Source organism: Ursus arctos, unplaced genomic scaffold (genome assembly GCF_023065955.2).
Source record: "Ursus arctos isolate Adak ecotype North America unplaced genomic scaffold, UrsArc2.0 scaffold_7, whole genome shotgun sequence".
Classification (NCBI taxonomy): domain Eukaryota; kingdom Metazoa; phylum Chordata; class Mammalia; order Carnivora; family Ursidae; genus Ursus; species Ursus arctos.
The window spans coordinates 35,625,558-35,645,426 of NW_026623089.1; the positions used below are offsets into that span (position 1 = coordinate 35,625,558).

Below are 19,869 nucleotides of genomic sequence, written 5' to 3' on the forward strand. Positions count from 1 at the left end.
TTACTGATGTTAGAGGTAATAAACCTATAAATGCACGTAGCTCAACCTCAGGTCACTAAACATTAAAAATAACAAAAATCCCAAAAAATGGCTCCCTCAAGGTACACATAAATAGCAAACTTAAAAAAACAATAAAGACAAATTTAATGGGGCGCCTGGGTGGCGCAGCCGTTAAGCGTCTGCCTTCGGCTCAGGTCATGATCCCAGGGTCCTGGGATGGAGCCCCACATCGGGCTCCCTGCTCGGCGGGAAGCCTGCTTCTCCCTCTCACACTCCCTTTGCTTGTGTTTCCTCTCTCAGTGTCTCTGTCAAACAAATAAATAAAATCTTAAAAAAAAAAAAAAAAAGAAAAATTTAATGAAACAATAAGAAAAAATTATATGAATAATTTTCAGTATTTCTATCCCTTTATATAAGCTGTCAGGAATGCTAATAAAACAGAATTCCTCCTAGGATTAAAGGAGTGTTGGTATCATAATCTAAACTCATTCTTTCAAAAAGCATGATTACAAATATATTCAGATCATACAATTAATAAAAGCTTATTCAAAGAATCCCTTCCCTCTTCCACCCTATATTTTGCTCTAAACTAGAAGGTTAGAAAGAAAAAGGTTTAAGTAACTAGTTATCAATTGAGAAAGTTTGTGACACCAATGATAATTTCACTAATGGCTGTCCACCTATTATTTGAAAGGTAGGTGTAGTTAAAAAAAAAAAGAGAGAGAGAGAAAGAACTATTTATCACTCACTGCCTCCAATAATTTACGTTTCATTTCAGGAAATAATCAGAAATACGCAACAAATAAAACAGAAAATAAAGTGTGACACCTGGCTGGCCCAGTCAGTGGAGGGTGCGACTCTTGATCTCAGGGCTGTGGATTAGAGCCCCACACTAAGTGTAGAGATTACTTAAAAATAAAATCTTTAGGAGGCATCTGGGTGGCTTGGCCAGTTAAGGTCTGACTCTTGATTTCAGCTCAGGTCAAGATCTCAGAGTTATGGAAATAAGCCCTGCCTCAGGCTCCATGCTTAGCACAGTCTGCTTGTCCCTCTTCCTCTATTCCCCCCATCCCACTCCCCCCTTCACGCCTGTGTGCATGTCCTCCTTTTTCCAAAATAAATAAATAAAATCTTTTAAAAAACAGTAATAAAAAAATAAAATCTTTTTTTAAAAAAACAAAGCAACATAATGACAGCTATGAGACAAATATCTCTTCACTACTATCTAAAGATAGCAAAATAAAACAAAGTAAAATAAAATGAAATAAAATAAAATATAGCTATGAGCTATCTACAGAAAGTAGATTAGTGGTTGACAGGGACTGAGGAGTGACAGCTAATAGGCGCAAGGTTTCTTTTTGGGGTGATGAAAATGTTCTGGAATTAGATAGTGGTAGTGATTATACAACCATGTGAATATACTAAAATGCTCTAAACTGTACATTTTTAAAAGGTAATAATTATGTATTGTATCTCAATTTTTTAAAAAAGAATTTTACACTAAGATAGCTAAGTAAATGGCTTTCAATATTTAAATAGAAATATAGAAGCCGAACTAAAAATGCACTTTTTTGTTTGTTGGGGAATGTCCTATGAACAACTGAAATCAAAGGAACAAATGGACTGTCCAGTGAGAAAATAAAGAGAAAAAAGAAGATGACGCATTAATCAGGAAAGCTGCCAAAGTAGCTGAGGTTCATTCTGAGAGACAGGCAGTAATTGGTACAGAACAGATCACAATAGCTGAGACAAGTTTCAAAGGGGGAGAAGCTACACATTACCATTTTATTTAGAAAAAAATACACTCACACAGTAAGTACTATGTAAAAAATAAAAATGAGGAAAAGGAAGAGGGTGGACAATTATGTCAAAATAATATAAAAAATAAAAGAAAGGAGGGATTACAAAAAGGTAATAGACTTGAAAATATGTAGGTTACAAGAGACTTGGGAGCAAGTTTCAAGAGTGTGGAGAAGATGGAAGTCAGATTAAAGTGGTCAGCATGGGCCTGTGCCACAGTTCTCATATTTGGCAAAGAGGAAAAATTAAAATATGATAGAAACTATACCTTGGTCAAAATAGCTAAGATCTATTCACATTTGCCAACAATGACAAAGGAGCCAAAGTAAAGAAAATCCCTAAAAAGATTATGGAAATAGGAAATGTTAAAGGACAAAAGCCTAAAAGAAAGGCAAGAGAAAATAGGACAGTGTGCAGAGATACACACACACACACACACACACGCTCAACTTATTGATCCAAGTAAATCCCACAAATGTTGAAGTTATCTAAATAAGCAATAATCTGGTTGTCCTACCCCTTTCTTTTTAGTTGGCCAAGTACAAACAGCACAGATTAGCGAAGAGAATCTGAAACTTGAGTGAAACAGACTTAGATTTAAATCCCAGCTCTACTACTCATACAATCAAGAGATTAAGGGGTGAGTGAGGGAGAGGAAAGGAATGTGCATATTATGAACAGAAAGATGTATGTATCATTTACAAAGGTAATTTTATATTTCAGATTAAAAAATCAATAAAAGTTGAGTTAAAAAAAAGCATAATTCAGCACATAAGATCTGAAACTAAAATATTTAATGTTTTTAAAAAACTTCTTAAAAATATTTTAATTTTAAAGATGTTTTACTTGACATATATTCTTACATGATTTTGTCTAGAAATCTATTCCATTCATTGTGACCAATGTGACTATTTTTCACAAAATACTGGCCATTACTTAGAAATCAAAATTCCTGGGACGCCTGGGTGGCACAGCGGTTAAGCATCTGCCTTTGGCTCAGGATGTGATCCCGGCGTTGCGGGATCGAATCCCACATCAGGCTCTTCTGCTATGAGCCTGCTTCTTCCTCTCCCACTCCCCCTGCTTGTGTTCCCTCTCTCGCTGGCTGTCTCTCTCTGTCAAATAAATAAATAAAATCTTAAAAAAAAAAAAAAAAAAAAAAGAAATCAAAATTCCTTTAACTGAATATTTCTTAATGTTTTATTTTTCTAAGAATAAACTTTACGTTGGGGCACACCTGGGTGGCTCAGTCGATTAAGCGTGTGCCTTCAGCTCAGGTCATGACCCCATGGTCCTGAAATCGAGCCCCGCATCAGACTTCCTGCTCAGTGAGGAGTCTGCTTGTCCCTCTCCTTACCCCCTGCTTGTGCTCTCTCTCTCCCTCAAATAAATAAATAAAATCTTTTTAAAAAGTAAACTTTATGTTGACGAGTCACTCATTAGAATCTCTTTTGATAGAGTTACATCTTATGTTGACCTTACTTTATAATGTTCAAAGGAAAATGCTAACTCAATTGTTATTGCAACTACCTATTCTGCAGTTATTTTAGTACTGGAAGTAGAGGTTTGTTCCTGACCTTTGCACACTCTCTCATACTGTTGTATAGCTTCTTCCACATTCTGATTACTTAACTGCTCCTGCAAGATGAAAGAACATGAATTAAATGCAAATGTAACTAAATGCACAGCAATATGTAATAGTGGGACTTGAAAACAGGGTTCAATGTTGGGTTTGAAATCTCTCTCCTACAAGGTTGAGTACTAGTCTCAGGCTTCCAAGTTTCTTTTGCCTTGGAGAAAAGAGCAGAGTAAAGCACAAAACTTGATACCTTTAATCTACCTGAAAGTTACTGCCCAGTCCTTTTATTTACTCAATGTTTTAAGCTACCATGTTCTCTTACACACCAGAAAAAGCAGAAATGAGGAAATGGAGGCTCACTATGCATTTAACATAGGAGGAACAAGGAAAGCCATAAAAAAAAGTTCCGTATCAATAAACTTAAAGGGCAGAAAAATAAGGTCCTCCATCCCTTCTATGTAGGAAGTAGCTGGAGAGTTTGAAAAAAATAACAGGAGCCACAAGAGGCAAAAGAGTAAATTATGGGCACTGGAAATCCTCCAACTCTAGTTTTAACCTATCAGGTAATTCAACTTTCACTCCCTATCTCATTTAACATCACACTATCTCCTTACTTTTCAAGTCCTGGAATGAATCATTACAAAACCTGGAAATCTCAGAAACCTATTAGGAAAGTATAGACTGCTTTATTAGGATTAGATACAGTTAAAAATTAAAATCATGTGTTTACACATGAATATTCATTAGTTTGCTTCGTTCAAAAGCCAACATGCAAAGAATACAACAAATCCATTTTTTAATTGTTGCCAAATCCATTTAATTGATGTCAAGCAAAATATAACCACTTGTAAAAGGATTTTGCTTTTTAAGCGTCTTTTGAAAAATAATTTTTTATAAGACATGAGCTTCATTTTCTTTTCACTTTTTATTTTGAAATGATTTTAGATTTACAGAAGGGTTGCAAAAATAGCATATATTTCCTGTATAAGCTCCACTTAGCTTCTCCTAATATTAACTCTTATATTACCATGGTACATTTATTTAACGATTGAGAAACACTGGACCAAAAAATGAGCAGTTGAGCCTCCATGCTCTATTATTTAAAATATGGAAACAATCATCTTTGTATGAAAAAAAGAAACTAGCGCTGCTACACTAATATTAACAACACTATAGACTGTATTTGGATTTCACCAGTTTCTCCAGTGATCTCCTTTTTCGCTTCTAGGATCCCATACAGGATACAAGACTGCATTTAGTAATCCTGTCCCCCCTTAGTCTCCTCCAATCTGTGAGAAGTCCTTGGTAGTCCCTTTCTTTATTGACCCTGACACTGTTTACTGGTCTGGTATTGTGTACAAACATCCTCAGTTTGAATTTGCCTGAATGTTGTCTCATGATTAGAATGAGGTTATGGATTTGGGGGAAAAACACCACATAAGAGATGTGCCCTTCTGGTCACATCAAATCAGGAAGCACATGGTATCAATATGACTTACTACTGGTGATGCTATTCCTGAACACCTGGTTAAGGTGTCTACCAGGTTTCTCTAATATGAAGATACTAACTTTTCCTTTCCATACTCTTTTCATAAGAAGCAAATTACTACAGCCTTATTTAATTTTAAGTAATTAATTTTTAGATTCCAGAAATAGTCAAAAGAGATTCTGTTAAAAAGAACTGATACACTGAGGTGCCTGGGTGGCTCAGTTGGTTAAGTGTCTGACTCTTGATTTTGACTCAGGTCATGATCTCAGCATCATGAGATCAAGCCCAGCATGGGGTTCCATGCTCACTGGGGAGTCTGCTTGAAATTCTCTCTCTCTCTCTCCCTCTGTACCCTCCCCCGCTTGCACCTCTCTCTCTCAAATAAATAAATCTTTTAAAAAAAAGAACTAATACATCGAAGTAAACAGACACTAAAATATACCAACAGAATCTACCTAAACTATTTTTAAAAACAAGACTGTTACCTTTAGTTGCTGAATGGTTCGCTGTTTCATATCTATTTCCTGAGAACACTGGTTTTTCTTTTTCTCCAGTTCATTAATTTTAATCCTCAGTAATTTCTCCTCATCACGCATTACAGATACCTAAAAGGTAATGTTTATAAAACAAATTAAATATTTTTTAAAATACTAATTGTTTTGTTGTTTAAAATTCATGGCCAGTGGTTCAAAGATTCATATACTTTAAAAACCATTAGAGGGGTGCCTGGGTGCCTCAGTCGGTTAAGCATATGCCTTCGGCTCAGGTCATGATCCCAGGGTCCCCATGTCGAGCTCCCTACTGGGAGCCTGCTTCTCCCTCTCCCCCCTGATTGTGCTCTTTCTCTCCCTCTCTCTCCCTGTCTCTCTCAGATAAATAAATAAAATCTTTAAAAAAGAAAAACCCATTAGAAAAATTATAGATTCTAACATACTATATGATATGGCTTCAAATTATCAGGAAATTTCTTAATACACTAAAGGAGAATGCATATGAAAAGATCACTTTCTTCTCATAATATTTTAAGAATCTCAAACTCTGTAAGTGCTCTCAAAAAAGAATCAGCCCGGTAACTTGCAACAGCAAAACCATTATCACAGAGAAATCAATAAAGATACCTAAGAGGAAAATACTGGCTCAGATTTCCAAGGATTATTGAGCAATGTGATCCAGTAATACAAGAAATACTTTAAAAGTTAATAATGGCCCACAGAGGATGAAAACGGAACAATGACAAGATCAAAAGTTATCTGTGCATGTGGAAGTCAATTGATTTTTTGATGTTACTAGTAACCTAGTTCTACAAACTTGTTAGAGAAATCAAAAGTACTATGAACTAGTATATAAATCTTCAGAAAAAAAAAAAGATAATCTTCAAACATCTTTACCCCAATTTCCATCACACCAATCCTAGAGATTTCATAAAGTGAAGGAAATTAATTGAAAAAAGTTCTCCTTCATAAAAAACATGGAAATATACCTAATAGTATTAGCTCTGAGTGGTTTGGTTTGAGGGAATTCTAATATTCCTTTTTAGACTTCCTGAATGTTCCAAATTTACTACCATAAATACACATTTCCTTTATAATCATACATTAAGAATATTTTTATCTGTTTATTTTGTTTAAAAATGTGAGACTTGTAGTAATAAACACCAACCTTATCAACTTCATAGTTATAAACTGTCAGCCAATAATAAATAAAGACCACGTGTTGCACCAATATGCACGTAAGGACCACCTCAGTTTCCATCCTGGTTCTACCATTTACTAGCTAAGTGAACTTGGACAAGCATGTTTCCTTAGCCATAGTTAAAAACAGTGCCTACCCCTAATATTTGTGAATTAAATGAGATGTTATATGTAAACTCAGCATAACTGACCCAGAATAAGCTGCTATTACTATTGTTGTTGTTATTAGTACTAGCATTGACATTACACATTATTTTAAAAAAAGGGAAAATACTCTTTATAACCATTATTAGAGTAATAGTAACATAACTTAAAAAAGATACCCCTATAAAAAGTGGCATGAAAAAAAATATCAAAAATAGAGTTAAAAAGCATTATTTATATACACATGATCCTATTTATAAAAATAAAAACACATAAGTACATAATTTACATATATTATTAAATACAATATATGTATCTAATTAGATATATAACATAAATCTAATACACTATGTTAAATACAACATATATATGTATCTAAATAATTACTGTACATACTTGTATGTTTTCATGATCTAAAAGTGTGTTTTAGGGCACTTGGGTGGCTCAGGTCATGATCCTGGGGTCCTGAGATGGAGCCCCACGTCGGGCCCCCTGCTCAGCAAAGAGTCTGCTTCTCCCTCTCCCTCTGCCTCTCCTCCCTGCTCGTGCTCTCTCAAATAAATAGAATCTTTTAAAAATTTAAAAAAAATTTTTTAAAAAGTGTATAACACTGTCAAGAATGGTTATATTTAAAAAGAAGAGAGAAATGATTGGGGAGAAGGCTTTCATTTGTATCTTCATTTGTTAAAAAATATTTCTAGGGACGCCTGGGTGGCTCAGTCAATTTAAGTGTCTGCCTTCAGCTCAGGTCATGATCCCAAGGAGCCCGATGTGGGGCCTGATCCCAGGACCCCGAGATCACGACCTAAATTGATATCATGACCTGAGCCACCCAAGTGGTAGTTTATTATAACCTACTTGAAATTGAAGTTCTGGAACAATTTCTCATTTAACATAAGAAAAATGTCTACAATAAGATAGCATTAATGTAAATATTTTTTTCTATTTAAAGATTTTATTTATTTATTTGACAGAGAGAGAGCACAAGCAGGGGGCACGGGAGAGGGAGAAGCAAGTCCCCCGCGGAGCAGGGAGCCCAACGCAGTGCTCGATCCCAGGACCCTGGATCACAACCCCAGCTGAATCCAATGAGCCACCCAGGTGCCCTGAGATAAATACTCTTTACCTGTCAAATATCAAAAAGTATGGTAAAATACTACTTTGTGGATAAGGATGGAAAAAATACTCTTAATTCTCATACTAATCCAGAACCAGTTAACTAATGGTAACTACATTTTGCAGTCATAAAATAACTATATAACCCTGATATGGCAGCCAAGATGCACTATTAAGTGAAGAAACTAGGATTCACAACAGTGTTTATAGGATGTTTTCATTTTTTTACAGGAAGAGAAAAAAAGGACAGAAAGAGGAAGAAGTAAAGAGAAAGAAAGTAACTGGTGTCGTTTGATGCCTTGAAGAGAAACTTGAAGGCTGGGAGGGTTGGGAGGGAGTGTTTTTCCTCACTGTACATACTTTTGTATATTTTGTATTTGGAATCAGTGATTGTATTTCCTATTTTAAAATTAAACTCTGATAAAAACTTGTTACAACCATACTACATACTCTCATGAATATTATCTGCAAACAAAAGTTTGTTTTTTACTTTTTGGGGGGAAATAAACTTGTCAGTCTTTAATAGAGAAAAAAAGATTCTAATACTACATGAGGCACATTTTTTCTTTTTGAAAGTTATTAAGTTTTTTATTTTAATTCCGGCACAGTTAACATAAAGTATTATATTAGTTTCAGTGATTCAACAATTCTATACATTACTCAGTGCTCATCATAAGTGCACTCTTAATCCCCATCACCTGTTTTACCCATTCCTCCATGACCTCCCCCACATATTTTTCTTAATGTTGGACATTCTTCACTTTAAGCTTTATTTCTTTTGTGAAATAAGTGTTCTTACCATTTGAAAAAAAATTATGGAGTTGATAAATGTTCTGTTTAATTCTAAAATTAGTGTCTAAAAAACGTGTTCTATAATGAAAACAATCTTTATTATTTAAACTGGCCACGCAACTTTTCAAATAACCTACCTCTTTCTGTACTTGCTCAATCTGTTTTTTGGCATCAGCGAGTTTCTCTTTCAGCTCAAAATAATCTTCTTCCTTCCTCTGAAGATCTGCTTTCAGATTTTGTGTAAGAGCGGAGCTTGCAGATAGCTCCTCTTTCAACCTAAAGAACACAAATCATTTCTCTATAGTGACTCACAACAAACCACACCGGATCATACGTGTGAGCTAGTAACAACCTACAAAATTCTAAATTTTCACAAACTTGGAATGTCCAATCAATGAATGAGTTCTTCAGAGAGGATTTCATGTGATTTTATAAACAGATTTTTGCATATAACTTTTGGTTCCAGAGGTTTAGTTGAACTAAGTTCAGGTTCTCTACTCTTCAAACATACTATGCTAGATTAAGTTATACCCACCTACATTATTGAAAAGCTACAGAGAGGAAAACCAATAAAATAAACGCTTTGCACATTTTTAAATGTTTTAATAACATTTATCTTACTTTTCTGCTTTTTGCCGGTTGATTTCCTTTTCTTCTTCCTTTAATTGAAGTGAATGCTTTGCATCTTGCAAATTACTTGTTAATTGTGAGATCTCTTCTTTCAACTTGACTTCCTTTTCACTTAAATCTTTGGTGTTTTTGATAGAATCCTGAAGATTTGCTTGAAATTCCTTCAGATTTCCTTCTAGCTTTAAGATGATGGATTCCTTTTCCAAAATGTCTTGTTCTAACTTGGCTGAATGACTGCATTCATCTTTTTGAGTTTCTAAGATTGCTTCAAGTTCCTTTATTTTCATCTTATAGCAAGTAACATCTTCTGTAAGTTCTGAAAGTGCTCTCTTCCCTTCAACTACATGTTGTACTTGAACATCAAGAGCAATATTTTTTCCTTGCAATTCTTGTTTCAGCTGCTGTATAAGATTTTCTTTTTCTTTTAGTAGGTCACCTTGATTTTTATTCTCCCTTTCCTCTATTTTTAGTCTACTGTTTTCATCTATACAACCTTTTAATTCTGCCTGTAACTTTTCAATTTGTTGTTCCAATTCCTGGATCTGATGACTTTTTTTGGAAGAGGCCTTTACAATTTCCTTACATTCTTCCCAAATAGCTTCAATACTAGAGTGGAAAGAGCTTTCCCTATTGAGTTCCTGGTTATGATATTCTTTAACCTGCTTACTTACCAAATTATCATTATCTGAAAGGTTTAACTGTGTATTTGGCAAATTATCCTCTTGAGAACCACTTGACAGATCCCTGAGATTGAGTGAATCTATGTTTGAAATCTGAGAAACTGGATCAAGTGTTCGTAGTTCATCTATTTTTGCTTGCATTAATTTTATTTGTGAAACATTATTTGCGATGTTTTTCCTAGCGGTTTCTATCTCCTTTGACAATTTCACAATCTTTTCCTCCTGTTCTTGATTTATACCTCTCTGCACGTGTAATTCAGAAATTACATTATCATAATTTGACTGAATTTGTTGGACCTCTAGATTTAAAGTAAAATTCTTTTTTTCAGAAAAAGAAAGTTCTTGCTGCAAACTAATAATCTTTTTATTTAACTCTGTTTTTTCTTCCTTTTCATTCTTAAGTTCATTTTCAGCAGTAAGTAAACATGTTTTCAGCTCTTCATTATTTTCTTGTAAAATTCTAATGCCTTCCTCATCTTCTGAAATGCTCTTTTGCATTTCTTCACTTTTCTTTTCGTCTTCAGTGATAGTTGGATTTGCATGTATAAGTCCTTTAAAAATAAGAAAATTGTTATTAATCTGGCAAACCTTAATAAAACCAAGAAGTTACCATATAAGCCAATATTTAAACATAAAAAAACTTAAAAGCAAACTTTTAATGTAAAACAAACATAAGCCATTGAGTGAAAAAGAAAAAACAGGTTGCAAAACATACACCCATATAAGCCCACTTATGTAAAAGCTATAGTTCCTTCAATTAATGCAGAAAGAGTTAGTAGCAAAGGAAGTACACCAAAATTGACATGAACTACCCAAGTAGGATTACCAGCTGTTCCTATTTTCTCTTTATAACTTTCAATATTCTTTCAATTATCTACTACAAATCTTTGTTATCATTATAATATGGAACAGAGGGAAGGAAATCACTTGAGACACCCCAAGTTAAACACTCCAAATCCTAAAGATAATTTTAAAGCACAATTATATTACAGATCTACTAAATGAATGACTTGAAAACTGAGTACCTTATATTTTCATAGTTAAATTAGGGGGGAAATGGCTGAAATTCTAGGAACTCTCATGCAGCCTTACCCTTCATTAGCTGTGTTAACTGTCAAACTCCTTAACCCTATGACCACTTCCTCAAATGTAAAACAGAAATAATATCACCTACTTCAGTTTCCATAGTATTTATGCAAAACCAAGGTTTTTTTTAATTTTTTAAATAATTTTTGTTATATTAGTCACCATACAGTACATCCCCAGTTTTTGATGCAATGTTCCATGATTCATTATTTGCATATAACACCCAGTGCACCATGCAATATGTGCCCTCCTTAATACCCATCACTGGCCTATCCCAATCCCCCAGCCCCCTCCCCTCTGAAGCCCTCAGTTTGTTTCCCAGAGTCCACAGTCTCTCATGGTTCATTCCCCCTTCTGTTTACCCCCCCTTCATTCTTCCCTTCCTTCTCCTACCGATCTTCCTATTTCTTATGTTCCATAAATGAGTGAAACCATATAATTGTCTTCCTCTGCTTGACTTATTTCACTTAGCATAATCTCCTCCAGTCCCATCCATGTTGCTGCAAATGCTGTGTAATCATTCTTTCTGATGGCTGAGTAATATTCCATTGTATATATGGACCACATCTTCAAGTTTTATTAGTAAGTTTTCAGTTTTCAAATACAATCTATATTAGTTTCCTTCACCCAACTGTCTAGATACTCCTGTACAGCTGTAATCGTGCAAACCCATTATGCAATCCCAAGATCTCTTTTCTTTAATACAGACTAACTTTAAAAGCTCACTGAATAAGGTTTTATTATCTATAACTTACATTGTCTCCTCTGCCTCAAAGAGTGTGGGGAAAACGTGGCATCACCCTTGTTGTAGAGCCTTACTTTCTTCAAAGCAGATGAGTGTATTTTTGAAGCTTTTCTTATGTTTGTAGTTACATTTTCCTAAATTACTGCCTTAAGATTCATAATTTATTCTAAGTATTCCAGCTACTCTGGAATCTTAAAGATTTACCCTGTTTTTACAATCAACCTTGCCCACTTACACTTATAGATTTTTATATCATTTTTCCATCAGATTGTCTTCTAACATCTTACAAAGTTGTGGCAAGTCATCCCAAAGTGGAATGACTCCATCTTCTCCACTGGTTCAGACTTCTGTTCTACTTTCCATTTAATGTAATTATCTACTTATGATGCTATTTTTATACCTATGACTTCATCTGCTGAAATGACTAAGAAAACTGAATGAGGATGGATTTTTTTTTCATAACTTAGAAATGGTTTTTTTAAAAAAGAATCCTCTTGCTCTTTAAAAAAACAAGTTATAAAATTGTCTGAACCCTGCATCAGGACAGAGAGATGGGATCTAAGCAAGCTTAAAATGACAACAATCAGAAATTCAGAACTCACAAATAGATCCTATCTATCCTGAGTCAAGAGATTTGAGTCATGCATACCATCCAGATGTAATCCGTAAACACTTAAGTGAAAACAGAAAGCTCAACAAAACTTTTGTGATCAAGTAATGTTCTGATTTTACTCTATTTCAAGAACTAGGATAATTACATAATAAGGTAAATCAAACTAATTTGTTTTGTACCTAATTTTTTTTTCAGATAATCATACTATTCTTTTGGTAAACTTTACATGTTTTATATCAAAAGATTTATAGAACATATTCAGGACAGCCTTATAAGGGAAAAATTAAAGTATTAGTCCAGCAAAATAGAGATGGGAAATCTCTTAATTATCTACTGTTAACTTATAAAAACTAAACATAAACAACAAAAATGCAGTTAACACTTTAGTTCAATATTTATACTACATTCAACCTATACTTTTACTGCTTATATTTTGCTATAATAATTATAGTTTTGATTGAAAAATCACAAGTAAGGAGACTATCATGTGTCTGGTTTGTCTCTTTTATTGCTATTTGAAGCCTTATTTCTCAGACTGTTTACATGGCTACCAGCTTTCCCAAAGTACAGATACAATGACCTCAAACAAGCAAATATTTTATTAAAATAAAAGACAGGTGTAAATACATATACCCATCCTCTGGGCAGTCTATAACATGTTAGCATAAAAATCAATCATGTATATTTCCTCAGGTTTTTTCCTTAGATAAGTAAATTTCCTCCTATCTGCAACTTTTCCCATTACTGGTTTAGGAATTAACTTTCTTAAAGTCCTCCTGCTGACAAGTGAAGTAGTACCTTTCTTTGCTGGCGGCTCTTCTAGTTGAAGTTCATTTCTATTTATTCTTTTTCTTCCCAAATCAGTTTTGGTTTTGTCGTCCTCAGGCACTTCAGTGGTTTCATTAGAAGCCAATTTATTGTTTATTATTAAAGAAGATGTACCAGCCTTATCCTAAAATAAAATAAAGATTAGTTCACACATACAAAGGTATAATAAATGTAAAAGTTATATAAATTATATTTCAGTAGTGTATCATAAAAATTTTATTTTCAGGGGCGTCTGGTGGCTTAGCTGTTAAGCATCTGCCTTCGGCTCAGGGCGTGATCCGAGTCCTGGGATCTAGCCCCGCATCGGGCTCCCTGCTCTGCTGGGAGCCTTCTTATTCTTCTCCCACTCGCCCTGCTTGTGTTCCCTCTCTCACTGGCTGTCTCTCTCTCTGTCAAATAAGTAAACAAAATCTTTTAAAAATTTAAAAAAAAAATTGTAAAAAAAATTTATTTTCAGGGTGCCTGGGTGGCTCAGTTGATTGGGCGTCTGCCTTTGGCTCGGGTCATGATCTCAGGGTCCTGGGATCAAGCCCCATGTCGGGTTCCCTGCTCACCGGGGAGTCTGCTTCTCCCTCTCCGTGTCTGCCATTCCTCCTGCTTGTGCTCTATCAAATAAATAAATAAAGTCTTTAAAAAAATTTTTATTTTCAAATTTGTTGAAACATTTTCTAAGTTATTTCTTAAGTCTCACCCTAAAAATAACTGATGGCTCTGGCAAGTGAGTAATATTAACTAACTTGTGCATTCAGGAAGACAAAAAAACCCACTTATATTAAAGTCAGTTAAGCATATAGTTTTATCCTGATACCTAAAAACAAATTCAACGTTAATGGATTAGAGACTTGTTCAGGGATACCTGGACAACCCTAAAACACTTACCCCTCAGTCACATTCAAAATGTGCTTTCAAAAGAAAAATACAAAAACACTATTGATAAAATTGTTTCTTCTAGATACTTGAACTTAAAATCTTGAGGTCCCACGCTAGAAACTTAACAATTGTTTTGTTACCAAAGCCTCTGATAGATAAGCAGCATTTTTTTATACTTTAACAACTCCCAGAAAAATAGTTTTGGCCTTAGCTTCTAGCCTATGTATATTTAAAGATATACAATCTACATACAGCCTTAAAACTGAGCTCCTAGTTTATCTAAACAATAAAAATTATTTAGATTTTTATTTTTTAAGGAAAATACTATGCCTCCCTAAAAGGCTCGCAGAAAAGAAAGATACAATATACTGTTATCCAGAAAGAGGGATGGGTGAAACTCAGCAGTTAAGGACAAGGTTATAAAGTAATCAAAGGTATGGTAAAGCCAGGGATTTTTTTTAAATGCAAAGATTATTTAAATCCCTTCTGCTGGTAGCAATCCATTTTGGGGGGGGGGGAAGTATATGAAAAAAACAAAATGCCATTTTCCATCATAAAATCAAACATTTTATTCAGGATATATAGATGAGATGAGTTTTTAAAATCATGAAGTAATGAGGTTTATTTTTTTTTAAGCAGTTTTTTTTTTAGATATCCCTAAACAGAGGATGTCATGACGAAAAACCTCCACTTTCACAATTAGGCCCCTGGTGTCAATGAAAAATAACAAAATCCTGAAATAGACATATCACACCTCTGACAGAGCCTAAGAGTTTTCAAATACTCCGTGACAGGTTCAAGTTGTCTCTTCCCTCACTCTTAGACCTCTCAAAATGATCTGATCATTTTTTTCCTCCTTCAAATTATACAACCTTCCCCCCAAAAAATCTATCCTCCACAATTATTATTGAAAGGAGTCTTTCACACAACCCTACCGTACGTGTGGTTGGAAAAATGATCAAGAACCACCATTCAAAATAAATTTTATCATTAAGAAGGGTCTGCTTTCAAGACAAGCTTTGGAATAGTGACCCTAGATCAACAGTTAATCAGCACATCAGGTTACATTCCATATTACTTCACATTTGTTTAGTATTTATGTGAATACTTTCACATACTGTTTTAACCTAGTTGGTAACAGAATCTAGAACCTATCTAAAAAGTCTATTTACAGGCAAGAACTATTAAATTAGGAACATTGCTAATTTAAATGCTTTTTTACTATTACTTAAATGTGACTAACACACTGTGGTATATAAACATACTACAGAAAAAAATATAATTCCAACTTAAATTTCCAACAATTTTCTTCAAAGATACAGTCGCCAGAGTGATGTCTCTGGTTTTTTTTTCTTGTTTTTATTTTCCTTCACCAAACCAAACAAGACTTACAATCCAAATCAAGTGCAGAGCAAAAGCATGTGATGAATAGCCAAACGAAAGTGCTGCGAGTCTGAAGGCCCAGCAATTCATATTGTAAGAAGTTAAGCCCCCAGTCCCTAAAGGTCTTACCTCCTCTTATTTCACAAGTCAATACCCTCTTCTTAATCTCTACTGCCACTACCCAGCTACCCTTAATCAAAGTCCTCATCAACTGTCACTGACTCTTCCAAGAAGCTTTTCTGGTCTCTATGCCTCCAGTCTAACTCCATCTCAACCCCATTCTCCAAATATCCAAATACATCACTCAAAATAAAAAATCAACTTTGCTACTGCTCTCCTTAAAATTAATGACTCCTCACTGCCTCTGGAATAAAACCCAAACTCTTCAATGCGGTATTTAAGGACTTCCACCATCTTACCCCAACCTACTGCTCCCAGCCTCACTTCTCACCTCTCCTTGATTCAAACTTTCCCTTGAACAATAAATACTTGTGCTTTCCTACACTGACTGAAAGGCTTCTCATTTCCATAACTTTGCGCATTCTGAATCCTGTACCTGGAAGGCCAGCCTATTTTCTTGTCCCTCACAGCTATGGACTGCCCACTCCCCCTACTTTCAACTGGCTAAACTTTAATCATCCTTCATGGCTCAACTTAATCATTTTCATCTCCAGAAAGTATTCCCTAACCTCCACCTATTCTCAGCTTCTTGTATATAGTGCCTACCACTGCACATTTCATTACAATTCTGTTTACGTGGTTTCTCTCTTACTGAGGAGTCTTTAAGAGTACTAGTTTTTGGGGCGCCTGGGTGGCACAGCGGTTAAGCGTCTGCCTTCGGCTCAGGGCGTGATCCCGGCGTTATGGGATCGAGCCCCACATCAGGCTCCTCCGCTATGAGCCTGCTTCTTCCTCTCCCACTCCCCCTGCTTGTGTTCCCTCTCTCGCTGGTTGTCTCTATCTCTGTCGAATAAATAAATAAAAATCTTTAAAAAAAAAAAAAAAAAAGAGTACTAGTTTTTACTCAGCTACACAATTCTCAAAATCTAACACAGTACTTGGCACACAGTAGACATTCAACAAGTGTTTCTTGACTGAAATAAATCATTTTATGCTTCTCATTCATGCTCTTCTCCTTATTACAAGGATGTCTCTCCCAGTTCAGGTACAAATAAAAAGTCAGATAGACTGAATAATGCATCTAAAGAATACCAAAACAGAGGTCTGCTACCAGAGATTACACAGAAGGTAAGCTACTCTTCTAGAAGGCTTCTTATTTACCCCTGGAGTATCAAAAGCCCAACTTATGCTGAAATGATCAGAGAATATTGGTGAGTACTGGACCTTGACTGTCAAGACAGAAAGCATAGTCAACAGTCACTTTTTACAAGATACTGATCTTCCCTCCTGGTCACAGAAAAGACATACAAAAGCACCTCCAAACAAAGCAGAGAGGTTTGGCTATTAGTTTACTCAGCCTATAATGTTATGTCTATATATTCTGCCTTTTTAAATTCAAGCAATAATCTAAAGGAGTTTACAATAAAAAGCATAAATGAAAACTAAAACCATTGTTTTAAAAAAAAGGATTAAAAGGCAGGCTGATTATCCTAAACTAACTAAATATGAAATTACCTAAATGTGTACTTCTAAAACCCTTAAAGGCTTTACATGGCATAGTATATAATGCAATTTTTAAAAAAAGTATATCTTTGCTATTAACCATATGAACATTAGCAAAAAGCACATTTAAAAAAATTAGCTTCTAACAAAAAAAAACCCCTAACTCCACTGAATTTCATTTATAGTTCTATATAGAGACACAGAAATAAAGGTAGGTACAGTGATAGAGACAGAGACAGAGAGAGAGAGAAATCTTTATGACCTGCAGATATCTGAGCACATTAAGTTCCTTTTGCCCCAGAGCTCCCCTTCCAATGAGCTAAGGCTTACACTTCCAAGAGCTACATATTCTTCTCTCTTACGTATGTAAAGCAATGCCAGTGTAATTTGTGGGATATTATGTTCAAAGAGGTCAAATGCCCTGCAAGTTCTCAAAAACTCAGATCTGCACAATGGTAAACTAAATTCAACAAAATAAATAATTCAACATTCTTAGTAAATTAATCTTAGCTATATAAGCTATTTTAAATTACTTTATTTTGAACCAAAACATAGATTTTTAATGTAATTTGTAAGGCAGACAAATAAAGTTAAATTCTTACACTGCTTGCAAATGTGTTTTCCATATGAAATTTTAGGTTCTGAAATGTGTTGATATACCCTCTTTCTGATCAATTATATCTACCAACTCTTGAATTCTTTGACTCTGCATAAGTATTTTCTTTGGAAAAAAGAAAAATAGCAATGTTTAATAAATGTATTTCGGGATACATAAAATGCAAGTCTGATGCAATTTTAGAATTCCTTCAAATTTTAAGACGAAGTAAAAATTAAGTAGCATAGTATGACCTTATTTTTGCTTAAAAAATAACATGTTTATTTAAATAAAGGAAAGAAAAGCAATATAATATATTGGATAAGAGGACTCTGGAATCAGACTGTCCAGGTCTGAATCCTAACTTTTCCACCTTCTAGTTGTATGACTCTGGACATGTTATTTTATGTCTCTGTAAAAATAAAAAATAATAACAGTATCTACATCATAAAGTTGTTCTGAGATTTAAATGAGTTAATATATGTAAAGCATTTTAGAGAGTGCATAGTAAGTGTTCTATAAAAATAAATACATATGGGGTGCCTGGGTGCCTGAGTCGGTTAAGTGTACAACTCTTGATTTCAGCCCAGGTCATGTCAGGGTCTTGGGATCAAGCCCCACAGCAGGTTCTGCACTCACTGGGGAGTCTGCTTGAGATTCTCTCTCTCCCTCTCCCTCTTCCCCTCACCCCTGCTCGCACGCACTCTATCTCTCAAATAAATAAATAAATAAAATCTTTTGAATACATAAATAAATATAAGGTAAACGTCTAAAAAAAGCTACCAACCAACTTGGTTTTCTCTCTTATTTTTATTCAGGAGGAAGATTATGGGGACTTTCTTATCTTCTATTTTACAGAGTTTAATATAACTGAATTTTTACAACTAGCATCTACTATTTTTATAACTAGAAAGATAAAGGAAAAGATTAGGAATCATCTAAACAGTAGCTGTAATGTCTTCTGCTAAGTACATTATTTTGGTTACTTCTTTAAATGCTAGATATTAGACATCAAAGATCTTGACTTATGTCTGATATCTTAAAATATTTAGCTCTTGAGAAGTATAAATGTAAACTGATATAAGACCCATACCAGAGAAGGTCAGAAAAAAATATCAAGTTTAGATCTCTAAATTCACCTCACCTCCATGTGTATTTATAATTTCATATTTACACCTATCAATGTCAAACCCACTTACAACCATTCGGAATGATTATCTCACCAAAGTGCCAAAGATCTTCAGAATTCAATGCTACACATTGCTCAAGCCATATCCCATACTTTAAAAGTCAGTAATTTCAGATAAAATAAACACCATTTAAATGCATCAATCAACACCATGCATCTAGTGAAAGAATAACACAGATCTCTATGTGCCAATGTAGAATTATCTCCAAGATACCTTTTTAGGGAAGAAAACAAGACAAAAAACTAATTAATCCCATCTGTGTAAACTTTTTTTTTTTTTTTAAGTAGGTTCCATGCCCAGTGTAGAGCCCAACATGGCTTGAACTCACGACCCTGTGATCAAGACCTGAGCTGAGATCAAGACCTGAGCTGAGATCAAGAGTCAGAGCTTAACCAACTAAGCTACCCAAGCGCTCCTAATTTGTGTAAACTTTTTAAAAGATGTGTGTATATGTTCTCTCTATATAAATAAATATCCTCTGGAAAGACTGAAGAAACTTTCTAATGGCTATCACTGAAAACTTATAATTTTCAATTTTTTATCACATTCATTTATTACTTTTTCTTTAATTATTTTTAAAATAAATGTACCTTGTCATAAATTATGCTCCTTCAATTGCTTAATTATTAAGTTCCTTATCAAGACAAAATAAAACTTGAAGTATTACCTTATCAGATTTCTCAAGCTCTTGAACCAATGAATTCAAATTAATTTCTGATTCTGAAAAAATAAGAAAATTGAAAATAAATAAGCGTCTAAAAAAATATATATCACTGAATAATCATGAAATGTGTTACATTTGGGAAAAATTATTTTGACAGCACTAGAAGCACACAGCATTCGGCTACTAGTTCTACCTCCAGAGGGCAATGTTTCTGAAAAAGCCACGTTCAACATCCCACCCAAGGTAAAAATGAATGACATATGTTAAATTGTAAAAAATTTCTGGTATAATTTCAGAGAGTACCTTTCTAGTCCACTTAGTCATGTAGAGACATTTACCTGCTATTTTCTA

The 19,869-nt window shown here is 34.4% G+C and overlaps 1 protein-coding gene across 10 annotated transcripts in view; it reads right to left on the reverse strand.

Annotated features, from left to right (window-relative positions):
- The window catches only part of KIF20B (kinesin family member 20B), a 65,336-nt gene that overhangs the window by 21,135 nt on the left and 24,332 nt on the right, over positions 1–19,869 (reverse strand). For all 10 annotated transcript variants that reach the window (XM_057308426.1, XM_057308421.1, XM_057308428.1 and 7 more), the window contains 6 exons: positions 19,522–19,574; positions 13,164–13,317; positions 9,233–10,472; positions 8,749–8,887; positions 5,354–5,473; positions 3,378–3,438 (listed from right to left, as the gene is read on the reverse strand). In XM_057308426.1, the coding sequence (XP_057164409.1) occupies positions 3,378–3,438; positions 5,354–5,473; positions 8,749–8,887; positions 9,233–10,472; positions 13,164–13,317; positions 19,522–19,574 (1,767 nt within the window). The remainder of the gene's footprint in view (positions 1–3,377; positions 3,439–5,353; positions 5,474–8,748; positions 8,888–9,232; positions 10,473–13,163; positions 13,318–19,521; positions 19,575–19,869) is intronic.